We start from the raw sequence: 15,463 nt of genomic DNA, 5'->3' as shown, positions 1-15,463 counted from the left end.
TCAGAAGGTCGGTGGTTTGAATCCCCATGACGAGGTGAGCTCCCGTTGCTCTATCCCAGCTCCTGCCAACCTAGCAGTTTGAAAGCACGCCAGTGCAAGTAGATAAATAGGTACCATTGCAGCTGTAAGGTAAATGGTGTTTCCGTGCACTCTGGTTTCCGTCGTGGTGTTCTGTTGCGTCAGAAGCTGTTTAGTCATGCTGGCCACATGACCCGGAAAGCTGTCTGCGGACAAACGCCAGCTCCCTTGGCCTGAAAGAAAGATGAGCGCCGCAACACCATAGTTGCCTCTGACTGGACTTAACTGTCCAGGGGTCCCTTTCCCTTACCTGTAATATGTACGTAGTTGACAAATGTGTGACATGACATGGTATTACGTCACACTTTTCCAATGACTGCTCTGTTCTAGGTTGGCTTGGGCTATGATGGGGAAAAGGGGGTAGGGGATAGGGAAGGAGAACCTGGGGGGAGTTTGGAGAAGCAAAATGTTCTTGCATGCAAAGGAAGTGGTAACAGGATTCTTGCGCTCAGCTCATGGTGCACCAGTGCCAATGGCAGTCACCATGATGACAGCAATGACTTTCTACCATGACCCTCCCTGGGTTACACATAATTTTGTTTCATTCTTGAATAGCCGGTGATGATCCTGTCCAGTGTATGAAAGAATGATACATGGGATAGGAAAAGTTCTGGGTTACGTTTGCGCTGAAGTCTAATAAAACTCATAATAGTCACTTAAATAAATGAGAGAGCAGGCTCAGCAGCTACAAAGCCAACTTTCTGGCAGGGCTTTAGATAAAGATGTCTCTGTGATATATATTTTCCCCCGTTTTAAGATGCTACAAGGGTAACACCTTCGTTAAAGTCCGCTGCAGTTGCTTTACTAATATCCTTCAAGCACAAGCACGAACATATTTTAAATACACTACAGGTTGATCAAGGGCCCCGTCTTTGAATCTTTCCTGCATAGTATACCCCACGAGAGGGATTGAGATGTCAAAGACCCTCTGCAGCCTTCTGCCAAAATGCAAAGGCAGAAGGAGAAGGGAGGACAAAGTTTGTCTGATGACCTGAATTGTCACAGTGATGTGCAGCCTGCAAAGTTAACTGCGGCACCTTGGAGCAGTCTCTGACTTGGAGTGCCACAAAATTTGAATTTTGCCCAGATCTCTGCTTTTGCCATTTTGAACTCTTAAGTATCAAAGTCTGCTTTAAATGCCAATTCTGCATTCAAAATTTGAGTGCTTTAGATTTCTTGGTATGCACTGACTTCACTTCTCTTAACTTTGAGCTACATCCTGCGTTGGAGGCAATACGCCTCTGAATATCAGTTTCTGGGATTTCCAACTGGGCGAAGGACTGTTGTCTTGCTGGCAAGCTTCCCACAGGCATCACACCCTGTTCTGCCCGGGAGAGCAGGATTCTGGGCTAGGCTGTTCTTTGGTCTGATCCAGCAGGGCAACTTTTAGGGTTCTGCGATCCTATATTTGATTTGAAGTGTATTGCATTACACAGGTCACAATACTGATGTAAATAAGATCTCTAACAAGCTCTGCTTATGTTCACGTCTGCGCAGAAAATCCCTCTCATCAAAAACAAGAGAAGATCTTCAGTAGGTCAGCTTCACTGAAGGCTGTCAAAATCTACTTTAGGAAAACGCAATACAGGGAATGATTGAGGTGTACTTCATTCGTGTAGCTAAGGGTCAGAATAGGCTTTTTTTTATAGAGACAGAGTGAGAAGAACTCTCATTCCATTTCCCTGATTTAAATTACCTCTCTTGAAGTTGATATTAGCCTTCACTGAGGGAGGGGCGGGATGCAGGCCCAATACGATACCTAGCATCCCCCACTTCCCAATGGCAGAGCTACTAATAACTATGGAGGAGGTTATTGGTTGTTAGCCCCTAAACAAGCAAGAATATGCATTGTTGGATTTTGATGGCAATCTCCCATGAAAGAAAGTGTGGAATGGGTGTTCTGTGAGCCTGTGTCAATTTCTAGATTCCACCCACAATGGAGTCTGGAGAGACAGAGAGAGAGAGAGAGCGTATTCTGAATTGGCATCTCCCATCTGCACATAGCCAGCTTTGCTACCTCAAGATCCCCAGCACTCAGTCTACCGCATGCGTAGACCAGCCCCTATTGACTGAGCTTGAAAGAATAGCTGTGAGACACATGGATGCTCCAAAAGCACTCATTCCATAGTAAACACCCCCTGGAGCACTCTAAATGCCTGCATGTGAGCCATGTGTGCCAAAGGCTGACATCCATTTGCTTGAAAAAATGGCATGTTGTCCAGTGCTGACAACATTTTTATAGTTGGCATCAAAAAGCAACCACAATAAAGACTTCAGAAAGCGCCCTTCTTCTTCTTCTTCTTCTTCTTCTTCTTCTTCTTCTTCTTCTTCTTCTTCTTCTTCTTCTTCTCTTCTTCTTCTTCTTCATCTCCTCCTCCTCCTCCTCCTCCTCTTTCTGTATTTTAACATTCAATGTGCCCAACCGAAATCTGAAATGGCACTCTTGGCATTTCCTAGCTATGTCAGGAAATGCTTGGTATTTTACTATGTTTTTATATATGCTGTAAGCCACCCAGAGTGGCTGGGGAAACCCAGCTAGATGGGTGGGGTATACATAATAAAATTATTATTAATAATATTTATTGATTGATTGGATTGGATTGGATTGAATTGCAGTTAACTTAGATTTTTCTCACCCTAGTCCAAGCATTCAGGATGGATTTAAGATGGACTGTTTTTATTTTGTATTGCATCTCCATTGCAGACAAATAATAAATTTTATTTATTTGTTTACTTACCGTTTCGTTTATTTCCTTGTGTCTCGTGTTCTTAACAGCTATGGAATGTCCAGTCTCGATGAGGTATGGCTACTGTCAAGGAGGCTGCATAAAGCACTGTGGGAATGGTACCAACACAGAAATCTGCATGGATTATCCCACAGAAGGCTGTTTCTGCCCACAGGGACAAGTGACCCTGGATGGCAGGTGTGTTCACGAAGAAGAATGCACCCAGTGCATCAGTGAGGATGGGACACGCCACCAGGTAGATCTCTAGATACTGCTTAGCGATTCTGAGTCTTGGCTGGCTCTTAAGGAGTCAGCATTGTTTTCCAGGGAGATCATTCTTAGGTTCCAGCTGACTTAAGGGCATCCATGTTACTCCAACTCTGTGCTCTCCATTCTGCCTTTGTGCTTCTAACCACCCACAAGTCAAGAGAGGGAGCCCCACCCATTTGCCATCTGGCACAAGAGCCACTTGCTTTGTTCCCCTTAACTCACCAGGAAGCTAGCTTGGCTATTTCAAGAATTAGAAGGGGACCTGGGCATTCAGCCTAACTGCCCCTGCCCCCCCCCCAAATGCATAACAATACATTTGCTAAAATAATGTGTACTTCTATCATAACCCTCCTCCAGATTAAAAGTAGGTCAGGTGTAATGACGTCTGTATCCTTGGGGGTATCATTTATAGCAGGGGTCAGCAAACTTTTTCAGCAGGGAGCCAATCCACTGTCCCTCAGACCTTGTGGAGGGCCAGACTATATTTTGAAAGAAAATATGAATGGATTCCTATGCCCCACAAATAACCCAGAGATGCATTTCAAATAAAAGCACACATTCTACTTATGTAAAAACACCAGGCAGGCCCCACAAATACCCCAGAGATGCATTTTAAATAAACGGGCACATTCTACTCATATAAAAACACACTGATTCCCGGACCGTCCGTGGCCTGGATTTAGAAGGTGATTGGGCCACCCCCGGCCCCCAGGCCTTAGTTTGCCTACCCTTGATTTATAGCCACTAAAGAAAACACATAACCCTACCCCCTCTTCACCTTTCCATCTGCTCTCACACTTTTGTTCCTATACCTCTTGGTTTAAGAGCTTTCTCTTTTCTTCAAACCCAGATACAGCACAGAAACCCCTAAGGGTATCCCAGGAAGAAGAAACTGCAATTAAATTTGCTCCAAGTTTGTAGTACATTATTGACAAAATAAATGAGTTCTGACCATTTAGGGAGGAATGTTTTGGCTTGCCATAGAATCTTTCCCTGCCCGCTGCCGAGTTTCTCCACTCACGAGGAAGAACATAAGGCTCCCCGCAGCCAGTCCCGTCCCAGATCTCCAGCATTAAAGGTAAAGGACCCCTGACAGTTAAGTCCAGTTGTGGATGATTCTGGGGTTGCGGCACTCATCTCACTTTACTGGTCAAGGGAGCCAGCGTTTGTCCGCAGACACTTTTTCCAGGTCATGTGGCCAGCATGACTAAGCCGCTTCTGGCGAACCAGAGCAGCGCACGGAAATGCCGTTTACCTTCCCGCAGGAGTGGTACCTATTTATCTATTTGCACTTTGACGTGCTTTCGAACTGCTAGGTTGGCAGGAACAGGGACCGAGCAACGGGAGCTCACCCCGTCACGAGGATTCGAACCACCAACCTTCTGATCGGCAAGTCCTAGGCTCTGTGGTTTAACCCACAGCGCCACCCACGTCCCTTATCTCCAGCATTACAAAGGTTAATATGCATAAAACTCTGAAGGACATAAAAGCAGCCGCAGAAGGGTGATGCAATACACACAAACTTTTTAAGAGCCTTGCAAAGGAAGCAGGGTTAGGGCGTCATCGCTTTGCAGCAAATCTCCATCGGTTTTCACAGCATGACAAATATGGTGCTCTTACAACTGGGAGCCACTTTTCTAAGGGCTAATCCTACGATACTGTTGTAATACTTCAAGTTCCACAACAGTGGAGGTAGGGGCAACCACAGTGGGGGCCAAATTTCCCCTGGGATCATGGTTATTAAAAGTACTACTGCCCTGTCATATAGTAGGTGTATGTTTTAGAGTGGATTTAGTCACAGCGGTAAGTGGGAATAACTTAATACCAGCAGTGAGAAAGAAAGAAAGAAAGAAAGAAAGAAAGAAAGAAAGAAAGAAAGAAAGAAAGAAGTAGCCTAAGAAGAGGTGGAGTAAGGAAGGCAACTAGGAAAGGCTTTTCTCACCTGGCCATTTTTAACAGCTCCTAACCAAGGTGGTGGATGCTCTATATTCGGACCTTCCTGAAATTCCCCCAGAGTCCATCTAATCCAGGGGTAGGCAACCTAAGGCCCATGGGCCACAAGCAGCCCACAGGGGTCGTTTAACCGCCCCTCGAGCTGTCCCCGAACCAAGCCGCCTACTTCGCAAGTCCCCGTGAACTGCGCTAAACTGGTGCAGCGCAGGGATTTCCTTCCGTGGTGCCAGAAATCGCGTCTGCGCGCTCCAGCCCACGGACGGATCTCCGCCGGAGTGAACCAGCACAGGTGAGGTAAACCTTGCAGACCCCTGATCTTATCCTTCTGCTGGCCATTAAAGTGGGGGAAGACATTTTGGCAATGGAGAGGGAAACTTTCTAGTATGCATACATACAATAGAAAGTACAGTGGTACCTCGGGTTACATACGCTTCAGGTTACATACGCTTCAGGTTACACACTCCGCTAACCCAGAAATAGTGCTTCAGGTTAAGAACTTTGCTTCAGGATGAGAACAGAAATCGTGCTCCGGCGGCACGGTGGAAGCAGGAGGCCCCATTAGCTAAAGTGGTGCTTCAGGTTAAGAACAGTTTCAGGTTAAGAACGGACCTCCGGAATGAATTAAGTACTTATCCCGAGGTACCACTGTAGTGATGGCAGAGGCTTTAAAAAAAAACTTATCCCATTTTTCTCAATTCCCCCTCCCCAGAAATCTCAAAATTTCCTCCCCATAGCTTCCTCATTTCCAAAGACAAAAAGTGTATGCCGCACTCCCTTCTCAGCCCTTATTTATTTAGTAATTGAAAATATTCTTTATTGATGTCAATGTATCAGTCTACCTTTTTTGCAAAGTCCCCCAATTTAGAGTTCCTGGCTTAAAATACACTGAGACTGAGATTGTTGAGATTTATGCTACTCAAATCAATAAGCTATTCTGCACCTTCTGAACTTTGTCTTGCTTCTGTTGGCGACAGCTGACTGAATGCCTCTGGAAAGCTTTTAAGCAGGGCTTTAAGCCAGTGGCTCTTCCCTATCTGCAATGTTGGGTTTTCAGAGAGACTGGCTGTGGGGGTGAAAATGGTGCACTTAACTGTAATGAATTATAGATTTTGGTTTTCCAATGCTGTGTATTCACTTAAAGCTCAGTCAAAGCACGTTCTTTCCCTCAGAGAATTCTGGGCAATGTAGTTGGTTAAGGGTTGCTAGGAACCATAACTCTGTGAGGGTTAAACTACAGTCCCCAAGATCCTTTAAGAGGAATAACGTGTTTCAGGTGTGCTTTAAAGGTATAGTATATACACAGCCTTATCCTCCGTGATAATTTATTAAATCCATTTTATAGCCCTCAGAAATGGTGATAGTCGCTGCATCTTGTGGCTGTTAATGTTGATTATGCATTGTGTGAAGAAGTAGGTATTTTTGTGTTGTGAACCTACCATCAGTTGACTTTGATGGGTGACCCCAGGGACTTCACTTTCCTCCTTTACATCCCATTTCTGCCTCTGTCTAACTTTTATATGAATTTCTGCATGTTCTGTGTGTATGTAGATCCACTGATCATGGGTAATGTACTGATGCTTTGGCTGAAATCCTAGGACCAGGCTTTTAAGTATTTCAATTGCTCGTCAGCTACCAATTTATTTATTGTCTTTTAGCAATGTCTCTGAGGTTTTTTTGATGTCTGTTTACTCCCAGTCTGAATCCAATAGAAAAGGACTACAGTCATATGCAGTAGCGAGAAATCTGGAACATTCTCAGCCTAAAATAGGATTAATTTGAAACATTTCATTTAGTGAAACTTTATAAGGTCCAGCTTTACTTGGCTTACTCAGCCAATGTTTGGTATGTGTTCTTCAACTTATAGAACCCCAGAATGCCTTGTATTTAGTATTTTATAATTGTGCTCATAAAGTCAGGAAAAGGGCATTGCAGAGATCTGATTCGTTCTTTGCTTCTTGTGCTAAATGTATTAGCCCTAATGTTAAATTGGGCAACATCACTGGTTTCTTGTAATTATTCTAACAAACCAAAGCAATACCATATGTAGTATTCTGTTTTGCTTTATTTTCTAGGTAGCTCTCTCTCTCTCTCTTCTATCCCTCTCTCCCTCCCCCCCCCCCAACCAGATTGCATAACAAATAATCAGACAATTTCTCTTCTTCAAACATATAGCACTTGGAAACATGGATTCCTTCCAATGAACCCTGCAAGATCTGCATGTGTCTAGAGAACAGGACCATCAGCTGTGCCATTCAGCCTTGTCCAACCCCCCAGCGTAAGTCAAGAATTCCCACCCTTCAAAAAAGACATAACACTTCCTTTACCGTCTAAAACTTCGCTGCTTTTTCATGGATTAAGCTGTCGGTCCGACATTACGTGTACCTCCACCCCATGGCCCTGCCTTCTACGTGCATCCTGTAAAACACACTTAAAACATGTGTGCAGACCTTTGTGTTAAACACATGAAGATGTGAAAATGAGCCCATATGCCCCTTTGGGATGTTGGGATGGATGGAGCTTGCATGCCCATCCCTCCCTATCCTCTGTTTTAAGTCCGCTTGTGTTCAGTTAAAAGCCTGAGCAGGGCTAATTGCTCTTGCACAGTGTGGAAAGGCAATAGAGCCACTGGAAGAGACTTTTCAGGAGCTGCATTAATTCCTACATCTTCCTATACCCATGGCTGGCCCACTCAGGAGGCAAGGTGAGGTGACTACCTCAGGCAGCAGATCCACAGGGCAGCAGATCCTGATGTAGATCTTCACTCACTTTTTCTTCCCTTATGGGGAGGGAGGTTCCATCTTGTGATTTGCCTCAGGTGCCAGGTGATTGATTTCATCAATGAAGCCCTCTCTACTAGGCAGGGCCAGTTTTTAAAATATATATAGGGCCTGACCATCTATGAGAAATATACCGCAATTCCGGCCTCCAGGTTTGTCTCTGTAGAGGAGAGTGGCCCTTGAGGGGAAGTTTGGTTGTTCTTGCTTTGAGTATTAATGGACGTGGGTTATTGTTTCCCTCTTGTTGTAGCTCCTACTTGTGGTTCCTGTGAAATTCCAAGATTACGAAGGGATTCTGAGCAATGTTGCCCATTCTACGAATGCGGTGAGTCTCTGGGGGAGGTCATATGCACAGACCCTCCAAGTGTCCCTATTTTCCAGGGATTTAGAGAAGCCGTCCCGCTTTCTGATTTGATCCTGGAATTTCCCGCTTTTCCTTATTTTCATTGGAGAAATGTGGGAGGGTATGGAGTTATCCAACCCCCAAGCCACCTGAAGGCAATCCTGTGTAGGGAAGGTTTTTCCCCGAATGTTTATTGTGCTTTTATATATGTTGGAAGCTGCCTGAAGTACTGGGGCAACCCAGTAAGATATGTGGGGTATAAATAGTAAAATTGTGTGGCCAGGCGGAGACCCCCCTGACCCCAGGTGACCCCCGGGAGGAATAATGACACCTGACAACGTGTTATGGGATTAAAATTGGCTACAGCTTTATTAAATTCTCAGATGTAGCTTAGCCATTGGCTGTTTATCCCTCCCAGACCCCAGCCAGGGATCTGGGGAACATCAGGGTTATCCAAACTGTGTGGGGATTGGGCTGGCTCTGAAAATGCATAACACTTCATTCCTTCCATTTTCTGTTTTCTGTTTTTAGTCTGCGACCTGGTCAGTTGCAAAATGCCTGCTGTACCTCATTGTGAAGATGGTCTCCAGCTTTTGCAGACAAATCCTGGAAAATGCAGGCCAGATTATGCATGTGGTAAAATTCCTTTGAAACATCAAATACTGGTTTTACTTACTTATGCAATTCTTTCTGGTGCATGTTTGTGTGTTTAATGTATATGTATGAGCATATGAGATGTGCTCTGTGAGCTCCATGTACAGTGGTACCTCGGGTTACATACGCTTCAGGTTACATACGCTTCAGGTTACACACTCCACTATTCCAGAAATAGTGCTTCAGGTTAAGAACTTTACTTCAGGATAAGAACAGAAATCAGGCTCCGGCGGCGCGGCAGCCCCATTAGCTAAAGTGGTGCTTCAGCTTAAGAACAGTTTCAGGTTAAGTACGGACCTTTGGAACGAATTAAGTACTTAACCCGAGGTACCACTGTACTTGTTTTCTTTTTGTGGTGTTTATCTTGATTGCTGGTGGTGGTTCTGTTTTTTTAAAAAAATACAATTATTTGTTTTTGCTTGTTTCTTAATAAATTAATTACTGTTTTCACATTGTATTCACTGCCCTGAGAGCATTAGCTTTTGGGTAGCATACAAATACTGTTCTTAAAAAAAAAAGCACCAAATGCTCCTTTTGCAGCTTGCTTGTTGCATAGCCTTGTTTGTTTCTGGATTTTTTGTTTCCTAGTGTGCAAAAAAGAAGATTGCAACCCACAGCCAATTGCTCCCTGCCCACCTCACCGGAAGCTTACTATTAAGAAGACTCAGTGCTGTGATGAATTTCAGTGTACTTGTGACTGTGTCAATTCAACAGTGGCCTGCCCTGCTGGATACTTATCAACAACTCTCACTAATGACTGTGGCTGCACATCTACCACCTGCAACCCTGACAAGGTAAAAATAATGAATTGTCCTACCTGCCCATGAAGAATGACTTTGTTGACAAGGCTCGCACCATGCATGGGCTATTCCTGCCCATCTCACCCAAACCATCTCCTTTATTCTCATCAAGATGCTACCTTTGCAGAGTTTGTGCAAGTCAGGGGCTGGAATTGCGCCTCCCTCTCCCATCTTCCGCCAGCTCTGGTGTATCCAACCCAAATCCTGCTGGTATCTGAACGTTGTGTCATTTTGCAATAGGGATGTAATGCCTAGGGCTCCATCAGAATGGGAGGATAACATCATGGTTGTTATCAGGGCCGGATTTAGGTTTGATGAGGGCCTAAGCTACTGAAGGTAATGGGGCCCTTTATATGTCCAGCTGTCCTTTGTCAACAACAAATTGTTGCTGTTTTTTTGGGTTGAATGTATACTATATGGTAATTTATGGACCTGTTGTTGTTGTTTAGTTGTTTAGTCGTGTCCGACTCTTCGTGACCCCATGGACCAGAGCACGCCAGGCACTTCTGTCTTCAATAGACCTAATAGGTCTATTGGGCCTAATGGACCTAATAGGTGTCTAAAGCCATTCGCACATAACAAAATATGTATTTTATCAAAGTGGTATTTTAGGGAGCAGGCTAGCAGGCGGGGCCCATTACTCACACCATAGGAGCCTACACAACACCGTTGCTGCATGTAGGTTTTATTTTATTTGTTTTTTATCTTATATTTTGGGAATATACATCCAGGGTTTATTTTCTTTAATTTTTTTTGGGGGGGCCACATAGATTGGAGCCCTAAGCTATAGCTTGTTTAGCTTATACATAAATCCGGCACTGGTTGTTATGGAAGGCAAACTCTGGCATGCTAAATGTCAATGTTTGTTTTTGAATCCTATCCTAAGTTTCTTTGTAAAAGAATTCAAAACAGCTCTGGGGGTTGCTAAAATACGTAACACACAATAAATGCAAAACACAAAACAAAAAAATACAAAGCAAGATGTACTGAAATCAGAATTATTTAATAAAACTGATAGCAGATTGTAGGCGCTTCCAGACAATCCGTTTATTGAGCATTCATTCTGATTTGTTTGCAGGGAGATTAGATGACATTTCATGAAAGCAAGTGTCATCCCACACTTTCCAGTGCATTTCTCTATCTCACGCCCCATATCAGAAAAAATATGGTGTTTTGGGGGACCAGATTTGTTGTGCAAGCTTCTTACTGAAGTGGTTTAAGTTTGCTAAAATGTTTTGCAAATATATAAAACAGTTGCTGGGACCCACTTCATCTGCATCAGCATAAGGAGGATTAAACTGAGAGTGTGCCCTGAAAACAAAGTCAAAGCTTCCGCAGCTGCACATTGTGAGGGATGTTAGCAACAGTGAACAAACTGATATTCCTGCTGTCATAGAAGAAAGCTTGTCCACCTGATAAATCAGGTCCTCCCTTAAAGAGGGCATGTGTTGCGGTGAGACCTGGCAACCAAACCCTGTGTTGTGGGTGGGTATATTGGACAGCCACAACACCCAATTGGTAGGTCCCTTGATGCTGGGTTTAATCAGGCCAATGGGACACAGGCTAAATGGATCAAGGGACCTATATATATATACCTATGCACGTGACCCAGAGCTTCCTCTTTCGGTTTGTGCATCGGAACACCCGCCCACCTCTCCCTATATTTAGGGCATTTTGCGATTGACCTTGCTATGCCGTCGTCTGTCATTGGGACAGGGGCACGGCAGGAATTTTCCCCACTTGGCCGATTGGCTGGTGCCATTTGGGTTTCACCTGCCGTGTAGCAAATTGTCACAACTTTTAAGGTTTTGCGGATAGGCTCTGGTTCAGGTGATAGGGATGGGAGAACGCTCTCGCCATTCCTGTGTGAAGGGTATTCGGTTAAAGGAATCTAGGGACTCAGTGGTTTGGTCAACCCCTGAGAGGGGTTTGTGCCCGTGCCTGAGTCCAGGGGGACATTTGGGTTGTGGAGATAGCCTGTTCCTGGCTTTCCGCTTATCCAGGTGTTCACCCTTGGCTGATATATGCTGGAACCCTGGGGCAGCACTACCTGCATGGCAGGGAGCTAGTCGAATCAGAGCCTATGCAACCACTCACTTGCTGTAATAAGTAAAGTTGTGGCCTAAATTCTGCCAAAAACCAAACCAAAATTTGAGTCTTGTCTGAATTTATTTAAGGGAGAGGTTTAAAGGTCTGAACACGCAAAGGAATTCTTGCTTTCCTTGCAACACAGCAAAATCCTATGAGAACACTTGGTGTGCAGTTTTCTGTGAAGTAAGTGTCATGTTTTAATTATTGGCAGGTTTGCGTCCATCAAAATGTTGTCTATCCTATTGGGAAGATTTGGGAGGAAGGCTGCACAGAATGTTCTTGCACAGATATGGAAGATGCTGTTACCGGGCTTCGAATTACAGAATGCCTTGAGAAGGAGTGCAATAAGATTTGCCCACCGGTATGTAAAACTCCAAGATCTTCATTAGAATAGAGTTCTTTCTAATGGGGAAATTGCACCCTTGCATAACTGCTGCGAAGCAGATGGCCTAAAGGCGGCAAGGCTGTTCTTAGAAAGCACCCTTCCTCCTATGGCCATGTTAGTCTTCTGTAGGGACGGGAAAGAAATTCGATTCAGACCCAATTTGCACATTTGGAAACAATATGAGAACTTCTTTGAAGTTCACATTTACTATGGTAAAGTACCATAAAATGCACATGTAAGTGAAAGCAAAATTAAAAATGCACAATATTATAGAAAATTTCTTGCAGAACTTTGTAAACAAGCATGCCTATGTTAGGAGAAATTAGCATTAAAATGCTGGTGGTTTTCATGATTCTCAAACTGATGTGGAAATGTGAATCTAAGATTGGAAAAATGAGAAACCGAGAGAAACAGAAAACGGGCAGATTCACCCATCACTGAATTTCTTTCCCTTTCCCACTCCAGCTTCTACTCTAAATGGAATGGTTGGCTGATTTGCATACCTAACACTTTCTGTTTGTTGTTCTTTGGTAACAAAGTAGTTTAGTTTCATTTCATAGCTACCGACCGGTGAGCTTGACATCAATATGAGGCAAGGTCCTAGAACAGATAATTCAACAGTCGGTCTGTGAGCACTTAGAAAAGGATGCTGTGATTACTAAGATACAGCATGGGTTTCTCAAAATTAAGTCATCCACCCATCTTCAAAATTTGCAGTTAGCCGCTTGGTGCTACAAAACCTCAGGTTCAAAATAATCTAACAAAATATAAAATACCAAATATATAAAATATTTTTTAAAAACTGCTAAAATATTCAGTGTGAAGACTTGTGCAGTACAGTAATAATTTCACTTGCTTCGCTGTAAGCATAGCAAACATAAAAAGGCATTTAGAGTTGAACCACACACTTGGCTCTTAATTTCCTGGCTGTCGACACAAACAAGGAAACATGCAACGGGACATAATTTTTCTCGTGTAATAGCAAAAAGCACAAAAGGTCATCAAAAGGTAACTTCTAAAAGTGGATCTGAGGCTTTTAAAACCATATTTGGTATGGTTTGCCTTCCTTCTGCTCCCTGGAGTGAGGCCTCATTGTTCATGGCACACAATGTCGGACACTGAACATATATCGCGTGGGGATCTGTGCTAGCTCTGGCGCAACTGGGCGTGGGAACTTTTCCTTCACAGTCTCCTCTTAACCTAAAACTTTTTCCATGGTTTCATTCCCCTCCAGACCATAATGTAGAAGAAGACCTAGACCTGCACATTTTCCCAGTTGTGTAATAAAACAAATTCATTAATACATCGCAAACCAGTGTTGTATTAAATGTTCCTAGCCAGGTTATAAAATCTGACACCTATTGCTTGACTAATATTAATAAAGCAATTTTAACTCTGGCTTCTGTTGTTGTCTTCGAGGCCGGTTGCCAGTTACAGTTGGTTTCACGCTCCAGATTCCCTGGCTGTGTGTGGGTTGTAGCAGGTAGTAAAAAAGTTAAGAACTGACACCAAGAAAACTCCTTTGCAGACGATCTAGTATGCAGCCAGCAGAATTTAATAACAGGCTAGCACTGCACTCTTCTTGTGCACATGAGCAGAGCTGGTAACATGCTTGCTGGATTTTCAAAAACTTGAGGTTCTGCCAAATCTCATTTTAAACTCCCTTTACTTTAAAGAGCAGGTTTGCTGGGGGCACTTTTGCTAGGGAGCCACATATATATATATATATATATATATATATATATATATATATATAACATTTCCACAAATGATTATGAGCTATCCACACTCCCTATTGTCAGTTTTAAAACCATTTTCATTCCAATCCCCAAAACAGATTTTTAAACTCCAGGGTGCTTAAAATGCAGCATGAGAAGTTCTGTGGCGGAAACTCAGAGGGGAAAAAAGTCCAAAAAGTCCAGGTGTGTTCACAGATGGTTCCTGTGTGCTCTTTTGGATCATGGACATTATAACTTTTAGCTGAGAAGTCCAAGGGACAGTGTAAAAATTATTTGTTGCAGGAGGGATGTTTTTCTGCTCTAAACCAAATCCACCATCTACTTCTAAAACATTAAATTCAGAATGTTTCTTTGCTGAGGAGTACTAAAATGTTTTATCTGAGGATTTAAACCTAGATAAGATTTTCAGTTTTTGCTAAAGCCTTTCCTTGCTTTCCTTGCGGGTGGCGCTGAGGGTTAAACCACTGTGCCGTTTGGGCTTGCTGATCAGGAGGTTGGCAGTTCAAATCCCCACAACGGAGTGAGCTCCCGTTGCTCGGTCCCTGCTCCTGCCAACCTAGCAGTTCAAAAGCACACAGTGCAAGTAGATAAATAGGTACCGCTCCGGCGGGAAGGTAAACGGTGTTTCCGTGTGCTGCTCTGGTTCACCAGAAGCAGCTTAGTCATGCTGGCCACATGACCCGGAAAAACTGTCTGCGGACAAACGCCGGCTCCCTCGGCCTATAGAGCAAGATGAGCACACAACCAGAGTCGTCCACGACTGGACTTAATTTTGTGTGTTGTAGTGGTTAAGCGTGGTAGTCTCGTAATCTGGTGAACTGGGTTCGCTTCGTAATCTGGTGAACTGGGTTCGCTTCCCCGCTCCTCCACATGCAGCTGCTGGGTGACCTTGGGCCAGTCACACTTCTCTGAAGTCTCTCAGCCCCACTCACCTCGCAGAGTGTTTGTTGTGGGGGAGGAAGGGAAAGGAGAATGTTAGCCGCTTTGAGACTCCTTCGGGTAGTGATAAAGCGGGATATCAAATCCAAACTCTTCTTCTTCTTAATTGTCAGGGGTCCCTTTACCTTTACCTTCCTTGCTTTAATGAAATACAGGGTTGTCTTTTTCAAAGGGGAGATCAAATAATATTTTCTGTATATACCCTCAGCCGGGGGTAGCCAAGATGGCCTCCTCTGGATGTTGTTGGGCCTGCAACTTGGCATCCTGGATCTTTGGACACACTGCTTGGGGCTTATGAGAGGAATAACCCTACACGGTATGGAGGACACCATGTTGACTTCCCCTTCCCTAAGCCATAGGTTCGAATTAGGGCCAACACTATATAGAATGAAAGCCTTGGCAAAAGACTGTTTCAGAAGCTGCTCTCAAAATGAGTGGCAGCATAGAATCCTATCTCCCTCTTGTCTGTTTCAACTCCCCCCCCCCAATATTAAAAGACAAACAAACTGGGGCCAGCATGAAGCTGAGCACAGTTTGACTTCAGTGCCGGCCTCCATCTCCTCCTGCTCCAGCCATGGAGGGGAAGGAGGCAGCGGTGGAGTATATGCCCATGCTGCCCAGGTCAGGCACACTCCCAAGGGTGGCGTGGCGTGGAGGGTGCCCTCCCAGGCCTGGGCTAGCCGCTCTGGCACCCGGAGCGGCGCACGC

The 15,463-nt window shown here is 44.2% G+C and overlaps 1 protein-coding gene across 1 annotated transcript in view; it reads left to right on the top strand.

Annotated features, from left to right (window-relative positions):
• Positions 1 to 15,463, top strand: part of VWF (von Willebrand factor) — a 165,245-nt gene that overhangs the window by 119,719 nt on the left and 30,063 nt on the right. Inside the window, exons 38-43 of the mRNA XM_083615379.1 lie at positions 2,855 to 3,060; positions 7,200 to 7,302; positions 8,055 to 8,129; positions 8,679 to 8,783; positions 9,390 to 9,595; positions 11,904 to 12,053. Of these exons, the coding sequence (XP_083471505.1) occupies positions 2,855 to 3,060; positions 7,200 to 7,302; positions 8,055 to 8,129; positions 8,679 to 8,783; positions 9,390 to 9,595; positions 11,904 to 12,053 (845 nt within the window). The remainder of the gene's footprint in view (positions 1 to 2,854; positions 3,061 to 7,199; positions 7,303 to 8,054; positions 8,130 to 8,678; positions 8,784 to 9,389; positions 9,596 to 11,903; positions 12,054 to 15,463) is intronic.

Source organism: Podarcis filfolensis (genome assembly GCF_964270895.1).
Source record: "Podarcis filfolensis genome assembly, chromosome: 5".
Taxonomy (NCBI): Eukaryota; Metazoa; Chordata; class Lepidosauria; order Squamata; family Lacertidae; genus Podarcis; species Podarcis filfolensis.
Note: the sequence above shows the minus strand (reverse complement) of the source record. Positions and strands in the feature narration are given on the sequence as shown.